Source organism: Tachyglossus aculeatus, chromosome 8, assembly GCF_015852505.1.
Source record: "Tachyglossus aculeatus isolate mTacAcu1 chromosome 8, mTacAcu1.pri, whole genome shotgun sequence".
Lineage (NCBI taxonomy): Eukaryota > Metazoa > Chordata > Mammalia > Monotremata > Tachyglossidae > Tachyglossus > Tachyglossus aculeatus.
Window position 1 is genome coordinate 25536704 of NC_052073.1, and position 21152 is coordinate 25557855.

The window sequence follows — 21152 nt, forward strand, 5'->3', positions numbered from 1 at the left end:
GATTAGCTTGTATCTCTTCCGGCGCTTAGTACCGTGCCTGGAACATAGTAAGCGCTTAACAAATACCATAAAAGAAGAGAAAAAAAATGGAGTGCGTGAGAAAGCACAAGCCCTCCACCTCCTGGCCCGGGCTAGCCCTGCCTGGCCAGGATTGATGGTGACAACGTAGCCAGAGGTGGCTTGGTTCAGGCCTAGGCCGAGCAGCAGCTGTGGGGGTCAACAGGGGCCAACGGGGAGGGGGGGACAGGCCAGGACAGAGAAACCTGGCACAGAGACCAACTGCTTTTACGCCACCTTTTCCCAGTGTATAAACAGGAAAAGGCTATTCAGACAGCTGCCCCCCACCCTCCCCCCCGAATCAGGCCATCCCCCTGGGGCACCTCTAACCCAGTTTCTCCCTCCCCAACATCCCCCCTCCGGTAGTGTTTCCCAGTAAAGCAAGGCCCATCCTCCCAGTAGGGAAAATGGTAACTTGGGAAAAGGCTTTTTAGAAAGGTCCCGGAATGACCAATCTGGGTTTGGAAGCTCTGTCGTGCGGAGGGAGGTCGGGAGCCGGCGGGGAAGGGGAATAGGAGGTTGGGGAGAGAGGAAGGCCGGGGCCGGTGGAGGGGAGAGGGGTTGTCCCTCTGCCACCTCAAGGAGCTGGCAACAGGCATGGCAGGAACCAAGGGCCTCCCTTGACAACCCAACTCCCACCGCCTCGCAAACAAGCCAGCCTGACAATCGACCGGGGCCAGGCTCCGAGGGGACAAAGGTTCAGGAAAACCCCGCTCATCCCGCCCTTTCCCGTTCCCCCCCGCGGCCCACGGCTGGAGCTGGGGGCTGCCCGGGGAGCGGGGCTCTCCCGGATCAGGCCGTCAGCCTCGCCCGGCTGGGAGCCACGACCGGACACCGTCGCCGTGGCAGGAACTCCGGCTCCATGCCCCTGCCCGAGGGGAGGCCACCCATGGGGGGGGCAGGGGGGCACCATTGCTCAGCAGCCGCCTCTGTCCGTTCCCACGGGTGGACTGGGCTGCCCGGCTGAGGAGGAACCCCCTGCCCACCCCTAGTGCGGAGCAGCAGCAGAGGAACCCACTGGATACGTCCTCTCCGCTGCCGCCACGGACAGATCCACCCGGGGGATTATCGACCATCTTCTGGCTGCAGAGCTCTGGACTAGAGCACTGCAGAACCCAAATCTCCCAGCCACAGAGCACTGGATTAAAGAACACCAGAACCAAAACCTTCCAGCTGCAGAGCCCTGGATGAGAGTACGCCGGAACCAAAACCTTCTGGCAGCAGAGCACTGGACTAGAGCACGCCAGAACCCAAATCTTCCAGGCACGAGGCACTGGATTAGAGCACACCAGAACTAAAACCTTCCGGCTGCAGAGCGCTAGATTAGAGCACGCCAGAAACAAAACCTTCCGGTTTGCCAGGCACCGGATTAGAAAACGCCAGAACTAAAGCCTTCAGGCTTGCCGAGCACTGGACTAGAACATGCATAACCAAAACACGTGTTCTCCAGTACTTCAAGGAAGGAGGGCTCCCAAACGGGCGTTCCCAGCTCTCCCAGACCACCACTGGAGCCAGACCCTGCTGTAAGGGCACAGGGAGTGGTGAAAGAGTACTCCCATCTCCTGCCCATCCCACGCCTTCCAAGCTGGGGCTCAGAAGCAGGGGCCAAGCCCCCATTTTAGTGCTTCCCCAGGGGAAGAGGCTGTGGCGAACAGCCCCGGGTGGGTCCGGCCTGGCCACGGTCCTCAGCCCTACTAGTCTGGCAGTCAATCGTATTTATTGAGTGCTTACACTGTGCAGAGCATTCATTCATTCAATCGTATTTATTGAGTGCTTACTGTGTGCAGAGCACCTTACTAAACACTGGGAAGTACAAGTCGGCAACGTATAGAGACGGTCCCTACCCAACAACGGGCTCACAGTCTAGGAGGGCACTGTACTAAGCGCTTGGGAGAGTACAATGTAACAATATGACAGACATATTCCCTGCCCACAATGAACTTCCAGTATAGAGGGGGAGACGGACATGAATATAAATAAATTACAGATATGGACATAAGTAGTGTGGTGCTGGAGGGGGGCAGGGGTGAATAAAGGAAGCAAGTCAGGGAGACACAGAAAGGAGTGGGAAAAGAGGAAAGGCGGGCTTAGTCAGGGAAGGCCTCTTGGAGAAGATTTGCGTTCAATAATAATAATATTTGTGGTATGTGTTAAGCGCTTACCATGTGCCAGGCACTGTACTAAATGCAGGGGTGGATACAAGCAAATCGGGTTGGACTCAGTCCCTGTCCCATGTGGGGCTCATGGTCTCAATCCCCATTTTACAGATGAGGTAACTGAGGCCCAGAAAAGTGAAGTGACTTGCCCAAGATCACACAGCAGACAAGTGACGGAGCCGGGATTAGAACCCATGACCTTCTGGACTCCCAGGCCAATGATCTAGGCACTATGCCACGCTGCTTCCAGCTTTGAAGGTAGCAGGAGAGTAATTGTCTGTCGGATTTGAGGACGGAGGGAGTTCCAGGCCAGAGGCAGGACAGGGGCAAGGAGTCAGCGACGCGATAGACGAGATGGAGGAACAGTGAGAAAGTCGGCATTAGAGGAGAGCCACAGGGGTCTCAGCTCCTGTTCTCCCCACTGGGGCTGAACGGGGAAGGAATCCATCACCGCCCGGAATGGCAGCAGACAATAAGTAGAGAGGCAGGAACAGGGAACATTTGCTTGGCTGGAACAGAGAGAGCAAACAGCTCTGACGGGCAGCAGGACGTATCTGCTAATTGTGTTGGACTGTATTCTCCCAAGCGCTTAGTACAGTGCTCTGAACATAGTCAGCACTCAACAAATACCATTCATTGATTGAGTTCTTTCAAGCGGGAGGCCCCGGAGATGGGGGAAGAGATGGATAAATCCAAGACTGGACCTCAGAGATGTGAGAAGCCTTACAATCTTATGAGAAGCAGCGTGGCCTGGTGGATAGAGCTTGGGTCTGGGAATAAGAAGGACCTGGGTTCTAATCCCTGCTCCGCCACTTGTCTGCTGGATGACCTTGGGCAAGTCACTTAATTTCTCCATGCCTCAGTTCCCACATAGGTAAAATGGGGGATTAAGAGTTTGAGCCCAATGTGGGACAGGGACTGTGTCTAAACTGATTACCTTGTATCTCCCCCAGCGCTTAGTACAGTGCCTGGTACGTAGTAAGCACTTAAATACCACTACTGTTATTATTATTAAATTATAACAGACCCATTCCCTGTCCACAGTGAGTTTACAGTCCAGAGTTTACAGGCCCCCCCACCGTGGGGCCCTCCCTGCATCCAGTTACTACATCCATCTCCCACCTCTGGAAGGTGCAGGTCAGAGGATGTGCATATATATAATTCTATTTATTTATACTGATGCTATTGATGCCTGTTTGCTTGTTTTGATGTCTGTCTCCCCTCCTCTAGAATGTGAGCCCATTGTGGGTAGGGATCGTCCCTCTTTGTTGCTGAGTTGTACTTTCCAAGCACTTAGTACAGTGCTCTGCACACAGTAAATGCTCAATAAATATGACTAACTGACCACCGGTGACCCCCAAGTCACAGGGAACAAGACTCCAATCTCAATGGCCTGGCTCCATCAGGACCCCTCTGCTTTAACGACCCAGACTGAGCTCCCTTTTTCCTCTCCTCTTCCCCATCCCCCCGCCCTACCTCCTACGCCTCTCCACAGCACCTGTATATATGTCTGTACAGATTTATTACTCTATTTTACTTGTACATATTTACTATTCTATTTATTTTATTAAGGATGTGCATTTAGCTTTAATTTTATTTATTCAAATGACTTGACACCTGTCCACATGTTTTGTTTTGTTGTCTGTCTCCCTTTTCTAGACAGTGAGCCCGTTGTTGGGTAGGGACAGTCTCTATATGTTGCCAACTTGTACTTCCCAAGCGCTTAGTACAGTGCTCTGCACACAGTAAGCGCTCAATAAATACGATTGAATGAATAACGTCACCCACACTCCCTTTCCGCCTCCTGTCTCCAGACCCCCAGCTCTCCTTCTTCCCCACGTTGGCAAACTGTCAGTCCATCACTGCCTCGGCTCTTTCGCCACCTTGGCTGCCCCCCAAATGCTCCTGATTTACCCTCCTCCCCTTGGGTTTCAGACCAGTGCCCCCATTGAAAGGCTCCGGTCACCCCTGCCAAACCACCCTCGGAGGCCTTTGTGCGGCTCAGCCTTTCTTAAAGACGCCTTTCTTCCTTTGTTTAACCCTGTGAAAGTAAGATAATCAATAATGCAGGCTGCCCAGCTGAAACCTCACCCATCCCTGTGCCCCGGGTATCCCGGGGGAGGGGTCCAACTCTTCTGTTTGTCTATTGTACTCAGGGTTGTTGAGGATTGTTTTTCCAGGGCTGGGGAGGAAATGGGGTGGTCTATCACAAAGGACCTTGGGAGCAAATTCATCTGCTATACAAAGAGTCGTGTCCCCCCTACTCTGTGTTGCGGCCCCCCAGGCCCTGGATCCCAGGTGGGCAAGCTTGATGATGCCACCTGAGGGCTGAATTCGGGGGGGAAGGGGTGATGTCTGGTGAGGATGAGGCCCAGGCTCTGCACACACAGACTAGGCTCTCCATGCCAAGACATTGCTGGATCAGTAGCAGAAAGATGCACGATGGTTGCTTCGTCCACAGGGAGCTGGCAACCTGGGCATTCCAGGTAAGGCATTCCACCTATATTTCCTTTGAGACATCGGACATAGGCCAAGCAGCATCCCTGCCCCAAAGACCCTTGTGGCCGAGGCCCTCCTCAGGGCCCATCCCCACCTCCAGGACCCAAGGTGCATTTGGGAATAAAAGTGCCTTGCAAAAACAACAACAAAAAACAAGGTATTAAAAAGGAAACCAGCCTGATACCTCTAAGGAGAAATCGTTAGCCCACTGGAGGAAAAGCAGAAAAAGCAGCCACTGCAAGGAGTCACCCAGGAACCATATTGGTCTCAATCGAGACCAGGGTTGGAGCAAAAAATGAATAAATAGAAGTCTAAAGCCCACATCTCCCTTCAACAAGGCAACACGGAGGGAGGGGGGGCCTTTGGAGACCCTTCCAGGAGGGGGTCTTCCCAGGTAGATCTGGCCATCAGAGGTACAGCCCCAGTGAAGTCCAAGACTCTGCCCTAAGAGTTCTGTTCTCCCTCTGGCTTTACAAAAATAAAAAAACTGAAACACGTGCCGAACATACGTTGGTCCACATGGTTCATTCTGCGTTCAGGATGAACCGTTTTCGTGCCCTGCTTTCAAATCCAAAGATCACCCAGGCCAGCAAGTTCCTGAGATGGAAGCTGGGAATTCTGAATCAAGGAAAGGAGCCTAATCGCTTATTTGCATTTTAGTCAACTTCCCTCTTAGTCTTACTGCCTCCTTTTTCCCCTCTGGAAACAATGCATCTTTCCTGGGCGGGAGGAGGGGAGCGGGGGTTCCCACTTTCCCAGGGTGGAACAGATGTACATTTGGATCTGTACCCTACAAACACTTGATTTTCCTCTTACCCTCAGCTCCACAACATTTATGTCCATATCCATAATTTATTTTCACATCTGTTTCCCCATCTGGACTGTATGCTCCTTGTGGGCAAGGAACGTTTCTACCAATTCTCTCTCCCAAGCACTCAGTACAGTGCTCTGCATATAGTGAGCGCTCAAAAAATACAACTGATTGATTGATACTTGAGAGCCCTCCCCATCTACCTCAGCTCCAAGAAAATCATCCCAGGAAAAGAGGGGAGGGGGTACAAGAGGAAGGAGGATGAGCTCTCTGGAGCAAAATCCCCCCACAAAAACTGGGCTTCTAGAGGTTTGGGAGATTTGGCTGGGTTCTGAGATGGTTTGGGGCAGGGGGGTGGGTGTCACACACTGTGGCTCCGAGACCACCAGTTGATGCCATGCGGCAGCCTGCTCTGACATCTTCCACGTCCGGTGTCTTATGAAGCCTTGCACAGATCTGGTCCCAAAATGGATACTTCTTGTTCATTTATTCATTCAATCGTATTTACTGAGCGCTTACCGTGTGCACAGCACTGTACCTAACTGCTTGGGAGAGTACAACATAACAATAGACACATTCCCTGCTCACGAGCTGTGTGACAAGCAGCGTGGCCTAGTAGAACAGCCCGGGGTTGGGAGTCAGAGGACCTGGGTTCCAATCCTGCTCTGCCACTTGTCTGCTGTGTGACCTGGGGCAAGTCACTTCACTTCTCTAGGCCCCAGTTACCTCTTCAGTAAAATGAAGATTAAAGTTGTGAACACATGTGGTACAGGGACTATGTCTGACCTGATTATCCTGTATCTACCCCAGCTCTTAGTAAAGTGCCTGGGACATAACAAGTGCCTAAAAAATACCCTATTTAAAAAACCAAAAAAAACCCAAAACCTCAAAATAATACATGAGCTCTGGGCAGATGCAGCCTGGACAGTAAAATGGAGGCTCCGTGGCGATGGGGTCAATCAATTAACCAATTAATCAATCAGCAGCATTTATTGAGTGCTTATTGCAAGCCGAGCACTATATTACTGGGAGAGCACAAGAGTCGGATTGTATGATCCCTGCCCTCGAGGAGCTTACAATCAACAACCATCATCAGAGAAGCAGCGTGGCTACAGAGAAGCAGCGTGGCTCACTGGAAAGAGCACGGGCTCTGGAGTCAGAGGTCATGGGTTCGAGTCCTGGCTCTGCCAATGTCAGCTGTGTGACTTTGGGCAAGTCACTTAATTTCTTTGTGCCTCAGTTCCCTCATCTGTAAAATGGGGATTAAGACTGTGAGCCCCCCAAGGGACAACCTAATCTCCTTGTAACCTCCCCAGTGCTTAGAACAGTGCTTTGCACGTAGTAAGTGCTTAATAAATGCCATCATTATTATCATCAATGGTATTTATTGAGCATTTACTGTGTCCAGAACACTGTACTTGGGAGAGTGTAATCCAACAGAGTTGGTAGACACTGCCCCTGCCCACAGCGAACTTACAATCTAGAGGGGGAGACAGACATTATGAAAATTTATAGTATATGATTAACAGATATGAACACAAGTTCTGTCTAGCATGGGAGGCAGGTACGAACACAGACTGCAGGTAGGGTACACACTGAGTGCAAAGTTAGGCCTCCCTATGGATCTCGTAACACCCCAACCAAGACTGGAGAACCCCAAGGAGCCAAGACCCTGACTCACCACCCCTCCCCACCAGAGGAGAGCCAGCCAACAGCACCCACCCCACCTCTGCCGCTTCTTCCTCCCCCCACCTTCCCACCCATCCCCAGCTCATTTCTCAGGCTCCTTGTCGGGCTTGGCATCTCCTCAAAACCCAGGTGGCTTCTCCCCTGACCTCCGGCCTTTTTGGCTCAGGGTGTTTCTCTCTCTCTCTTCCATCTGGATGCTGGGGAGAAAGCACAGGCCTAGGAGACGGAAAGACCTGGGTTCTAATCCCAGCTCCACCACTTGTCTGCTTAGACAAGTCACTTCGCTTCTAGGGGCTTCAGTTCCCTCTTCTGTAAAATGGGGATAAAGACTGTGACGCTATGTGGGATGGGGACTGCGTCCTACCTGATTAACCTGTATCTACATCAGCGCTTAGAAGAGTGTCTGACACACAGTAAACGCTTAACAAATAGCATAAAAAAAGGCTGTGTGTCTCACGCTGCCAGCCCCAGTGGACACCGGCTGAGCACTCAAAAACAGACTGTGGGCCCCACCTGGGATGGGGACTGTCTGACCTGATTATCCTGTATCTGCCCCCAGCACTTAGTAGGCAGTAATAATAATTACTAATAACGACTGTGACATTAGTTCAGCCTTAACTATGTGTTGCGCTCACAATCTAAATAGGAAGGAGAACAAGTACTGAATCCCCATTTTACAGATGACGTAACTGAGGCACAGAGAAATGAAGTGACTTGCCGAGAGTCACACTGCTGGCACGTGCCAGAACTGGAATTAAAACCCGGGGCCTGTGCTCCTTCCACTAGGCCATACTGCTCCTTGTGAGCGCTTTAACAAATACCATAATTATTAGTATTGTTTCAAATCCCAGCAGCCTCTGAGGACCCACCCCGCTCTGCTTCTCCATTGGTGCTGAGGACAACTGGGCGCCTGGAAATCCAAAGCTGCCACCGCAGCCAACCACAAGATATGGGGTGGCTAGGCTTCGTCAGCCCGTTAACCCCCAGCCTGGCCAATGCCTGGGGCACAGCACAATGGATTCCCCCAGGGACCAGCCGGCGGGGAAGGAAAGATCTCAGAAACCACTCCTGACACCACCAGTGCTCAACAGCACAGAATAACAGAGTCACTTTCATTCGCTCGAAGGGAAGAAGACGGGGGAGACTAACTGATCAAGGCTATCTCTAGACTGTAAACTCACTGTGGGCAGGGAACGCATCTGTTATATTGTTATACTGCTCTCTCCCAAGCGCTTAGTACAGTGCTCGGCACACAGAAGTGCTCAATAAATACTACTGAATGAATGAATACCAACTCTGTTACATTATGTTGTATTCTCCCAAGGACTTAGTACAGTGCTCTGCACACAATAAGCGCTCAATAAATATGATTGATCGATCGGTCGTGGGAGTTGGAGGGGGTGAGGCAGAAACCCCTTCTTCCCCTGCCGTGAGATGGCCCAGTGGAAAGAGCAGGGGGCTGGGAATCAGAGGATCCAGGTTTTAGTCCCCGCTCTGCCCTTGACCTGCTGTGGGACCACAGGAAAGTCACTGAACCTCCCTGGGCCTCTTTTTTCCTCACCTGAACAATGGGGATGACAACACCTGCCTCTCCCTTCCTGACAGAGAAGAATGTTGTGAGGACAAATGTGAGATAACAAATGTGAAAATCGCAGTGTGAATGAAAGTTATCAAGCTATTTCAGACGGGCAATGGAGAGGCCCCCGAGGACTCCCAGAAGGGAGCAAACAGAGTCAGGGCCGGCTGTGTACAGGGTCTCCACCAGGCTCTCTCCGGGTGGCAATGACCCCAGCAAGGTCGACAGCCCGTTGGCTTGGATGTGTGCAGATCTATCTGGCTGAGACTATCTAGACTGAATCGTTTCAGCTCTGGTGAAAATTTAAAAACGCACCCCATCCCCCACAACATCCTGCATTCTCTACTTTGGCTGGAGAGGGGCCCTCTAGACTGTAAGCTCACTGTGGGCAGGGAATGTGTCTGTTATATTGAATTCTCCCAAGTGTTTAGTACAGTGTTCTGCACACAGTATGCACTCAATAAGTACAACTGACTGACACAGAGCTCTCCCAGTTGGGGGAGAGCTTAACTGTCATCAAGACCAGAGTCGGTGCCCTATTCTCGCCTCTGTCGGCTGGTCAGAGAACTGGGAGACCTCATCTGGATCTCGGCTTTCCCTTGCCTGGTAATGCAACGCTTGAGGTACTTGGGACAGAGGGACAGGCACATGAGAGACTCCGCAGACATCCATCTCCGGCCAAGGACGGCATGGGCTGAGGCATTTTAGTAATAATAATGGTAATCAGGTTGGACATAGTCCCTGTCCCACTTGGGGCTCACTGTCTCAAGCCCCAATTTACAGCTGAGGTAACTGAGGCACAGAGAAGTGAAGTGACTTGCCCAAGATCACACGGCAGAGCAGGGATTAGAACCCACGTTCTCTGACACCTAAGCCCGTGCTTTGAACCCATCTGTTGCCTCACAAGAGGGAAGTGGAGAAACTGGGCTCTGGGAAGGAAGCAGAGCCAACTGAGGTTGGCGGAAGGCTGGGCTCCCGAGCCACACCCGCCCACAGCCAGCCCAATGCTGGTAGGTGGATGAATCTCTCTTTCTCTCCCCCAAACTCTTTAGAAGATGCTCAGGAAAACAAACCCAGGCATTCACCGGGCCTGTGTTAAAATGGCATTTCTCTGTGTGCTGGATTTAAGAGGAGTCACTTGGGCCCATGCTGTCCACCCAAAGGATTAATTTTTAGAGGGCTGCTCCTGAAAACTGTGGGCCTCAGTCCCACCGCCGTCACTGCAATCAATCAATCAATCAATCGTATTTATTGAGCGCTTACTATGTGCAGAGCACTGTACTAAGCGCTTGGGAAGTACAAATTGGCATCACATAGAGACAGTCCCTACCCAACAGTGGGCTCACAGTCTAAAAGGGGGAGACAGAGAACAGAACCAAACATACCAACAAAATAAAATAAGTAGGATAGAAATGTACAAGTAAAATAAATAAATAAATAAATAGAGTAATAAATATGTACAACCATATATACATATATACAGGTGCTGTGGGGAAGGGAAGGAGGTAAGACGGGGGGATGGAGAGGGGGACGAGGGGGAGAGGAAAGAAGGGGCTCAGTCTGGGAAGGCCTCCTGGAGGAGGTGAGCTCTCAGCAGGGCCTTGAAGGGAGGAAGAGAGCTAGCTTGGCGGATGGGCAGAGGGAGGGCATTCCAGGCCCAGGGGATGACGTGGGCCGGGGGTCGACGGCGGGACAGGCGAGAGCAAGGTACAGTGAGGAGATTAGAATGGCCACGGAGAATTAGACCGCTCCGGGCCCGGGTCTCAAGAGAGTTTTTGCAGCTGAATCAGTTTCGTCCTTCCACGGCTCGTGCAAATCCAGTCCAGGATGGCAGAAGAGGCCATCGATCAATCAATCAATGGTAATTTTTGAGCCCTCACTATGTGCAGATCACCGCCTAAGAGCTTGGGAGATTACAACTCAACAGAATTAGCAGACAGCTTCCCTTCCCATAACAATCCTCAAGGAGCCAAAATGGCTGTGGCATCAACCTGGCTGGGTCAAGATTTGGGGGTTGGGCCCCACCCCAAGATTATTTCCTAACTGGACTGGGGAAGTGTCGAGGGAAGGGGCAAGCGTGCAGTGGTGGAAATGCAAGACCCAAGATTCATTTCGGCTCAGCTTCCCGTTCATGTTGTGCTCCTGACCCTGAATTGTGCTAATAAACAACATATTAAAAGCTGGAGAGGCGGGCGGAAGTCAGGGGCAGAGAAAATGACTACAGTTTGCCAAGGAACAGCACTGTGGTGGGAGTTTAAAAGTTCAAACGCAAGGATTTGGGCTCCTCGGGCTTGGGCTAAAGGTCTCACCCTCCCAGAACTTATGAGAAGCTCACTTTGCCCTGGATAAAAACAACAGCTGAAGAGTCCCGGTAGATTGCCTGAAGGCTTTTTGATTTGCACACACCTGGGCCGCTGTTTCCCAACACTTAGCTGGAGATGCTGGCAGCTCTCAGTCTTGGAGAACGAGGCCTGCGCCTCCCCGCCACCCAAGGCCCCCAGACCAAGGACACGAAGAAAAACCAGAGGGGAAGAGAAAGATTCTCGAAGCAGAAAACTTAAGAGAATTATATAAACGAAGTGCTCAATGACCCAAGGTTGTTTCTGAGCTCTTCAGGCCTTCGGGCATGCCAGGGCGGCAGGGTGGAACACGACGGACCTGGAGAAACCCGAAGAAAAGTGAACGGCCCAGGGATCCGCCCTGACAAAAGAGAGCAGCTTTAACAACCCAGCCTTCTGTGCTGTGCTTGTGTGGTTTCGATGGGGCATCCCTCCCCATTTTTAGAAAGAATGGTGACATCAGGCCCTGTGCCAAGAGGCCCCTGTTCTCCTCCCCTCAATCCTGGATTCTGGACTCTCTACCACTGGCAGGCCAAAATCTATAATTATATTAGTAATTATAATAATAGTAGTGGTCGCATTTCTTAAGGACTTACTATGTGCCAGGCACCGTACTAAACGCTGGGGTGGATACAAGCACATCACGTTGGACACAGTCCCTGCCCCGCGTGGGGCTCAGAGTCTCAATCCCTATTTGATGGATGAAGTAACTGAGGCCCAGTGAAGCGAAGTGACTTGTCCAAGGTCACACTGCAGACAAGAGTTGGAGCTGGAATTAGAATCCATGACCTTCTAATTCCCCAGCTTGTGCTCTATCCACTACGTCATGCTCATTTGGGTTGGACAACTCAGTGTCCAGGAACACAAAGAGTTAGACACAAAAATGGAGGCGGAAGGTTCGTGGGGGATACCAGACAGAGCTACCTGTAGACAGGTGGCCAGGAGATGAGAAAGACACCCAGGGGTTCATGAGATACAGCCTAACCCACAGAACAGGCGAAGGAGTCTGACTACAACCGGGTTTTCACTCACTAGGCTCCATTGCTCTCTACCCTTTGGACTCTTCGGCTAGATCCCTTGATCCCTCCAGGGGATAAATGGCAGGGATTCAGGTCATCACAGAAGGGGCCTACAATGCAATGGTATAAATCCACCAATCAAGGGTATTTGTTGAGCACTTACTCTGCAAACAGCTCCGTTTTAAGTGTTTGGAAAAGTCCAGTAGAGTTTATGGACGTGATCCGCACTCTCAAGGAGCTTACAATCTACCAGAGAAGACACTACAATAAACTACAGGTATGGGCAAGCAACAGTTTAAAGATATGTACATAAGTGTTATGATGGAGGAAGCAAATATCCAAGCGAATACAGGAGAGCTGGAGTGGTAATACGGGCAAAAGTACAGTGGGGAGATGAGAGATTAATCAGAGAAAGCCTCTGATTAGAAGGGCTTTGAAGGTGGTGCCCAGGATATGAAGGGAGGAAATGTCATGCAGGAGGGAAGGAGTGACCAAAGAGTTGGCAGAGAGTGAGGTGAGATTAGGACACGGTGGCTAGGTTAGCTCGAGAGAAACAAAATGTGCGGATCGGGGTGTAGCGGGAGAGGAGAGAGACTAAATTGAGGGGAGAGAGCTGACTGAGTGCCTAAGCAGCATGGCTTAGTGGAAAAAGCACGAGCTTGGGAGTCAGAGGACGTGTTGTTCTAATCCCGGCTCCACCGCTTGTCTGCTGTGTGACCTTGAGTAAGCCACTTAATTTCTCTATGCCTCAGTTACTTTATCTGTAAAATGGGGATTAGGACTGTGAGCACCATGTGGGACAACCAGATTACCTTGTATCCACCCCAGCGCTTAGAATATTGCTTGGCACATAGTAAGCGCTACCAAATACCATAATTATTTTAATTATTTGATTATTACTATTTCTGCTTGCTTCAGAGAGGAATGGAGGCTTTTGAGGGGTGGGAGGCAGTGTGCAGACCAATTTTTTAGAAAAATGATCCGGGCAGCAAAGCGTAGCATGAACTGGAGAAGGGTGAGGCTAGAGGCAGGGAGATCCACGAGGAGGCCGATGCAGTCATTAAGCCAGGTAACGACAGGGCTTAAACCAGTGTGTGGCAGTTTGAATGGAGGAAGGGTAGGATTCAGATGCTGTGAAGGTAGAGAGGCTTTGGTAGGGCAGATGAGAAGTTCAATTTATGTTGACCTTTAGGTGCTGGCAGAACATCCTTGCTGGGATGTCCTTCAGACAGGAAGAAATGCAAGACTGCAGAAGAGACAGGATGAGGCTGGTGAGGGAGATTTAGGAGGCAGCCACATAGAGACGGTAAGTGAAACCACAAAACACCACGTGAAATCAGCAAAGGACGACAAGGGATGTTAGACCGAGGAGTCACAGGTGGGGGTGAAACAGGGATGAGACCCCTCTCCTCCTGGCCAGGGTCCCCGGCCCCCAGACCCCGAATGTCGCCGGCGGGGTTGTCCCTCCACACCCACACTTCCATGGAATAGACTGGAAAACTCCCTGCAGTCACGGACCGCATCTTCTTTCTGCCACTCCTCCCTGGGCCTCAGACAGGGCTCTGCCCCGCCGGGTGCTCAAGGCTGCCCGCGCTGGCTGCTGGCAGAGCAAAGGACTGGAGCGGCAGGAAGAGAGGTTTGAATAAGACACCCCCTTGCCCAGCTCCATCTGGGATCTCTGGAAAGTTGGGAGAAGGGAGAGCTGAAATGACCACCATGCTGTAAGAGAAGGCTCTGCAGCCAGCTTGGATCACAGAACCACCTGGTTGGGCTTTCAGCGTCCCTTTACCCACTGCCCCGTCTTAGGGCCTTAAGCACTTGGAGGGAAGGCAGGGGAAAACTGAGCTGAACGCGCACAAACACACACAAACGTACACACACGCATGCTGCCACCAAGTACCACTTGACTAGGGGTTCAGACCCGAGCTAGACCCAGATGCCACAGCTCCAGGTGACCCTCACCAACATCAGACCAGGGCCACCCACTGAGGTCTCCTGGATCACATCAGGCACCCAGGATAACAGGATGCTCTTCTGAGACACTCGGCGCAATCCTTCAGGCTCATTCTGGGAGGACCCTTGACTTACTCCAGAGCCAGCAACTACCACCCCCTACCCCCAGGTCTGTATGAACACCACCTGGGCCAGATCCACGTTGCAGAACAAGGCAGCCATGGCAGCAGGAGGCTGGGCGCTGATTTTAAGATGCACAAACAGGCCGGGCAGGGACGGGTGACTGGAAACCAAACTGTCCAGTAGAAACTGGGTGGATGGTCGTACTAGATTCAGTAGGGCCTTCCTTAGCAGAAGAGATGATAGGGGCAGCCCCTGGCTGGTCTGACCCGCGGAGGAGCGCGCTCCCATCCCAGAGACTTCTCCACCGACCCAGGTGGCCACTGAGCTTGGCCTCTCAAAGCTCCCTCCCCAGCAGACTAACTACACATTAGGTCCGAGCCAAGAGCTCCCTGGCAACCCGGCCATCACCCCCTGACGATGAGAATTCTCCATTTGGGATGGAGGGAGGAGGAGGAGGAGGAGAAAGAGAGAGAGAGAGAGAGAGAGAGAGAGAGAGAGAGAGAGAGAGAGAGAGAGAGAGAGAGAAAGAGAGAAAGGCAGAGAGAAAGACAGAGAGGAGAGAGGGTCTCAGAAGCCAACACCGGGCCTCAGGCCCCTCCTAAGGCATACTCAATTAATTCAGGGCAAGGGTAAGGACAGCATTGTGTGATCCTGAAAAGAATGAAAACAAAAAAAGACACACACACGCTCCCCTGCCTCCCTCCCTCCTTAGAGAGCCCCAGAAAGTGGGTAAAAACAACATCAAAAGTATCACATATGCACAAACACATAACTGCAGCCGTGGGGATGCAGCAGTGTGACCCAAAAAGTCACCTGGGTCTCAGGTGAGCTCCAAACCTGGAGCAGGGGGACCCCGGAGAAATGGGGTGGTGCGTGGAGAAAGAGGCCTCTCTACGATGTCTGGGGGAGAGGAGAGGATGAGTGTACGGGCCTTCTCAGCAGCCATTTCCTGAAGTCCCACAGGTTCTGAACCCTTATTTTAACTGACTTGAGTCCCAGGCTAAATTCTGCTTCTTCCAGACCGACTCCCACCCGGCTCCTGCAGAAGGTTTGGGGAGTCCTGGGTGACCCGGGGCGGGCTTGGAGCCTAGAGGGTGCTTCCCTAGCCCGATTTGCTTCTCTGGCTGCTCCACTCCAGAGGCCAGCAAAGGTCCTGGAGGAGGAAGAGCAGCAAGCAAGCTTCCACGGTGCTACCGGGCTCCTCTTCGGACCCGGCATCTTCCAGCGAGTACCGGGGCCACGCCAGCTGGTCAACCCTCTCCAGTCGTGTTGCATTCAAGGGGCATCTCGGGCTTCCATAGGAAACCCCGGGATTTGGGGAACCAGAAGGTGGCTGCCCAGGGCAGCTCAGAATGCCGAAGCACACCTCCTTGACCTCCCTTGGGCCCAGCTCCCCCTTTCCAGCACCAGATTTTCAGGACCTCTGCTAGACCCAAATGCAGCTCAGCCACTCCTCTCTTTCCCACACGTAATTTCTTCCTGGTGTTTGGTTTTCTCCTTTCTCTCTCCTCTTTATCCTCCCCGTGCCTCTTGGCCCGCTTCTCCAGGACCTCCTTCATTTAAAGCTTCCCAAATCACTGGGACCTCCTCAGAAGATCAGATGTGGATTTTCCAAAATCAATCCATCCATCAATGGTATTACCTGAGTGCTTCCTGTGTGCAGAGCACTGCACTAAGCGATGGGGAGAGGACAATAAAAAAACTTCCCCAGTCACCATCTAGGGAACCGACTGAACAGCAGATGATTGATTACAATGTTCTGTCAGGGAAGGAGGGAACTAGAACCGTCTCTTAGCTCCTCTAACTCCAGCGCACGAGGGAGGCAAAGAAAGCCTGGACCTAAACTCACTGCCCCATTCATTTATTCATTTATTCATTCAATCGTATTTACTGAGTGCTTACTGTGTGCAAAGCACTATACTAAGCGCTTGGGAGAGTAAAAATATAACATCAGATACATTCCCCACCCACAACGAGTTCACAGTACAGAAGGAAAAAAAATAAAACAACGCACTGGCCAATAGGCCCCCTTCTCCCCAACCAGGGGGCTCATGGGCAAGTCTGAGCAACTCAAATGAGAATTCCTGCTTCACAAACCGAAGGCCCATCTAGCCCATGCCCGGCCAGGCTACTACAAGTCCATACCGGGCCACATTACCCTAGGTTTGGTAATTATAGTCAACCAGGTGTTGTGGACTTAATGGAGGATTACTTCAACCTCAAAAACCGATAACAAAAACCCTAAAGCACCATCCGGCCGGGAAAACATCTACCAAGGCCGTTCTACTTGGTCACCTTCTCCTCATTTGACAGACTGCCCTTGTTTTAACGAGGTGGACACAGGTTTGCTGCGCTGGAGGCTTGTCTTTTCCTGTTTCCATAGACCCTGCCTCCCCCTCTAGACTGTATGCTCGTTGTGGGCAGGGAATGTGTCTGTTATACTGTACTCTCCCAAGCGCTTAGTATAGTGCTCTGCATGCAGTAACTCAATAAATTCGACTGAGCGACTCCTTCACTGTTTTCATCTTTTAGGAGGGGAGTCCTGGTCTCCGAGTATGTCAGGATGATAAAGAATTCAATGTTCTCTTTCCCCTCTGCCTTTCATTTTTAAATTAGCCCTCAGTCACTGAGAAGAAACAGTTTCAAAAAAGTTAGGGTTCTCATTAAGTGCTTACTATGAGCCAAGTGTTGTTCTAAGCACTGGGGTAGATAGACTTTAATCAGGTTGGACACAGTCCCTGTCCCACAAGGAGCTCACAGTCTTAATCCCCATATTACAGATAAGGGAACTGAGGTGCAGATAAGTGACTTGCCCACGGTCACAGAGCAGACACATGGAGGGGCTGGGATTAGAACTCAAGTCCTCCTGACTTGAGTATCATGAATTTAAGGCCCATGAATATCCACTAAGCCTCGCTGTTTCTCAAAAAAGAACAATCTTCCCTTTCTCTCTGACCACAGCAGATAGTGAACAGTGCAGCTGCCTTACTACTCAGCGCTTAGAACAGTGCTCAGTGCTTAGAACAGTGCTTTGCACATAGTAAGCACTTAAATAATAACGTTATTATTATTATTATTATTATTATTATTAAAAGGGAGGTATTTGGGGCAGGTAACCAACTGGGTAGGCTCTGGGGGGCGGGGCGAAGTTTCACCCCAACATTCAGGCAGGCCCACCCAAACACCCTAGGCTCACTTTTGTGCCGTCTTTACAGGGCAATTTTTAAATCTCTCTACCTCCAGACCTGAAGTCAAAGTCAGCAAAATGGGAGGTTTATCAGGGCTTGAAGAGTCCCCAGCGGCGGTTCTCCGGACACGATGTTTTGATTTTCGAACCAGCTGTAACTCGGAAGTGTTTTGGCGCCTACCACCGATGTCGAAAAGTGTCAAGTAAGAGAAACGCCCGGCTTGGAGGGGGCGGCAATGAGAAACACTGATAGGCCAAAGAGTGCCAAGAAGGGATGGACACTGCCTTCCTCCCTTCTGAGATGAATGGAAGCTAAGAGACGAACAGAGTCTGGGCTCGGGAGTCAGAAGGACCTAGGTTCTAATCACGGCTCTGCCAATTGCCTGCTGTGTGACCTTGGGCTAGTCACTTCACTTCTCTGGGCCTCAGCTTCCTTATCTGTAGAATGGGGATTGAGACCATGTCCAACTGATTATCTTGTATCTACCCCAGTGCCGGCAGAGAGTCAGGCTTAACAAATACGACAATTATTCTTATTATTACACCAAACTGGGGTTAAGGCAGGAGGTGGTGGACTTCATATATGTTTTCCCATTCCCGACTTGCAAGCAGGCGAGAAATTGCTAGTGAACTGTCCTCCAAACCCCACTCCACCAACATCCAAGCCTGTTCCAGGGCAGGTTGATATCACCGGCCATGGTTCCGTCGCTCAGACTAAACCAGATTCTTATCAGAAAAAATAAAAAATCAGGAGTGACGATAACAATAAAAGAGAATCCCCCAACCCCTAGGAAAAGGGGAGGGGGCTAAAACTTACTGCCTCCTTCGATTTTATCCGAGCCTCTGCTCCATGTGATCTGCCTGGTTTCCAGTTTGACCTGGAAAGTTTTCCTCTCTGGACGCTGAGATTTTTTCGAATAGAACAGAGTCATCACGGTGCCCACCTCCAGGCTCCGGCAGAGCTGGGCAGCCTGCGCCTCGGACTGGATGCAGGGCGCGAAGCCGTTGAAGGCGCCCACCGCCCCCACCGCCGCCGCCATCGCTTGGGCCTCTTCCCGGCTCCGGGGAGCCCCCTGCCCCTCTCCAGATGACGGCCTCGTCACCCCCGTAGGACCGGTGGGACCGGAGGAGGAGGAGGAAGTAGGCGTCTGGATAGCTCGATGCGGGCAGGGAAGGAGGAGGCAGGCGGCCGGCTGGCCGGGCTCAGTGCATAGCGCGATGCTGCTGCAGGACCGCTCCTTCTGGGGACAAGAAAGAGAACGAGTCAGGGGGCTGGGGCCACACACAAACACACACCTCTTTACTGTTGTATTGCACTTTCCCAAGCACTTAATACAGTGTTCTGCACACAGTAAGCACTTAATAAGACTGAATGAATGAATGTGCCCCGGTACCCACTCCCCAGCACATCTGGGGAGACCAGCGTGCGCACACAGACACACACACACACACACACTCTCTCTCTACCCCCCTGCATTCCCACTCCCGCCGACTGCCGGGAAAGGCCTCACTCCAACCTCCAGCTCAGCCTTAAACCGAAACCAGCCAAGCACAAAGCATTCCTGGGCGGCGGAGACTGCACTAGCGGGGCTGGCGGAGACTGCACTCGTGGGGCTGGGGGCTTCGGGTTAGGGGCCATGGGCGGGGGAACTGCAGGCCTACGGCCTAGGAGCTGCAAGCCTTGGGTGGGGGTGTCCAGAAAGGGGGCTAGGGGCCAGGAGTTGCAGAGCAGGATTACAGGCCGGGGGGCTGCAAGCCGGGGGCCAGGGGCTGAAGGCTAGGAGCGGGAGGTTACAGGCCAAGGGGGCTGCAAGCAGGTAGGGGGCCAGGGGCTGCAGGCCGGGGTGGACTTCAGGAAGGGGACTATGGGCCAGGAGTTGCAGAGAAGGGTTACAAGCCAGGAGAGCTGCAGGCTAGGAACTGCAGGCCCACGGGGATGGCTGCAGGAAGTGGGCTTGGGGCCAGGAGTTGCAGAGCGGGATTACAGGCCGGGGGGCTGCAAATCCGGGGAAGGGGCTACAGGCTAGGAGCTGCAGGCTGGAGTGGGAGGGTGGTTGCGGAAAGGGGGCTAGGGGCCAGGAGTTGGAGAGTGGGGTTACAAGCCAGGGGGGGCTGCAGGCCGGGGGCTACAGGGTAGGAGCTGCAGGCCGGAGCGGGAGGGCAGTTGCAGAAAGGGGGCCAGGAGTGGCAGAGCGGGGTTACAAGCCAGAGGGGCTGCAAGTCAGGGGCTAGGGGCCAGGGGCTGCAGGCTGGGGGCTATGGGCCAGGAGCTGCAGGAAGGGGGCTACGGACTAGGCACTGCAGAGTGAGGTTACAGGCCAGGGGGGCTTCAGGCAGACAAGGGGCTATGGGCCAGGGGCTGCAGGCTGGGGTGGGGGTTGCAGGAAGGGGGCTAGGGATCAGGAGCTGCAGAGTGAGGTTACAGGCCAGAGGGGCTGATAGTCGGGGGCTACGGGCCAGGGGCTGCAGGCTGGGGGCTACGGGCCAGGAGCTGCAGAGCAAGATCACAGGCCAGGGGGGATGCAAGCAGGTAGGGGGCTGGGGGCTGCAGGCCGAGGGCTACGGGCCAGTAGCTGCAGGCCGGGGTGGGCTCCAGTAAGGGGGCTACAGGCCAGGAGTTGCAGAACAGGGTTACAAGCCGGGGTGGGCTGCAGGAAGGGGGCTACAGGCCAGGAGTTGCAGAACAAGGTTACAAGCCGGTTTCAGGGAGGGGGGCTACAGGCCAGGCCCTGCAGACTGAGGGCTACGGGCCAGGAGTTGCAGGCCGGCGACTATGGATGCCCAGGGCTTCGTACAGTGCCTGGCACATAATAAGCGCTTACCAAATGCCATCATCATCATTATCATTAGGGGCCGGTCCTTAGGCCGGCCTGGAGCAGGGAGGGGGCGGGCGGGGGGGAGGGAAGGGTGGTCGCCCACCTGCCCGTCCGGAACCCAGGCCACCCAGGGCCCAGCTCGCCCTCTCCTCTTTCCCTTTGTGTGTTTGTGTGTCCCCCTCCCCGCATAATTCCAAGGCGGCCAAGGTTTCCCGAGAGCTCAGGAAGTAATGGCTGAAGACAAGGAAAAATGGGAAAGGCAGGCACACACAGAGACAGGGGTCTGGGCGGGATCCGGCAGCCCCCTCCCCTCGCCCTGGGGAGGAGCCCCCCGGGGACAGATGCCATGGGGGAGTCCCAGGACCCCGGGACCCCCCACCGCCTCCCTAGAGGCCCGGGAAAAATGGTCGTGGCCCAGGAGCCCCTTCCCTGCCCGCAGGAAAACAAAGCAGGGAGAGGCCAAAGCCCCCCCCCCCCCCCCCCCCCGCATCCAGGGACCCCCCTCCCGGGCCCCCCCGGTACCTGCTACCGTCGCCGCAGGGCTTCGCACAGACTCAGAGCGCCCGGCCCATGTGCACCCGGGGAGGGGCGGGAGCAGGGGGGAGCGGGGGAGGAGGAGAGGAGGAGGAGGAGGAGGGAGAGGAGGAGGGGGAGAGAGCCAGCCACAGGACGGCCTGCCCCACGGGGGCTGCAGCCCCAGACACCTGTAGGATTGGAGAGAGGGAGCTGAGTGGCAGGAGGGGCTCCACCCTCCCAGGGGCAGGGCGAGGAGGAGGAGGAGGAGGAGGAGAAAGGAAGGGAGGGAAGAGAAGGAGGAGGAGGGAGGGGGGAGTCACACGCACACACAGGCCTGTTCCACTGTTTCCTTATGGCCCCATGGTTTTCCTCTTGCTCCTCTGTCTCCTCCTCTTTCTCCTCCTCCTTCTC

The 21152-nt window shown here is 53.2% G+C and overlaps 1 protein-coding gene across 3 annotated transcripts in view; it reads right to left on the reverse strand.

Annotated features, from left to right (window-relative positions):
• Positions 1-20843, reverse strand: part of PLCG1 (phospholipase C gamma 1) — an 88142-nt gene extending 67299 nt beyond the window's left edge. For 2 of the 3 annotated variants that reach the window (XM_038749962.1, XM_038749961.1), the window contains exons 1-2: positions 20748-20843; positions 18227-18650 (exon numbers count right to left, since the gene is read on the reverse strand). In XM_038749962.1, coding sequence (XP_038605890.1) covers positions 18227-18449 — 223 coding nt within the window. In that variant the 5' untranslated portion in view covers positions 18450-18650; positions 20748-20843. Of the gene's footprint in view, positions 1-18226; positions 18651-20747 lie in introns of those variants that run through there. The other variant, XM_038749960.1, reaches the window with a different exon arrangement.
• Between the last annotated feature and the right edge of the window lie 309 nt (positions 20844-21152).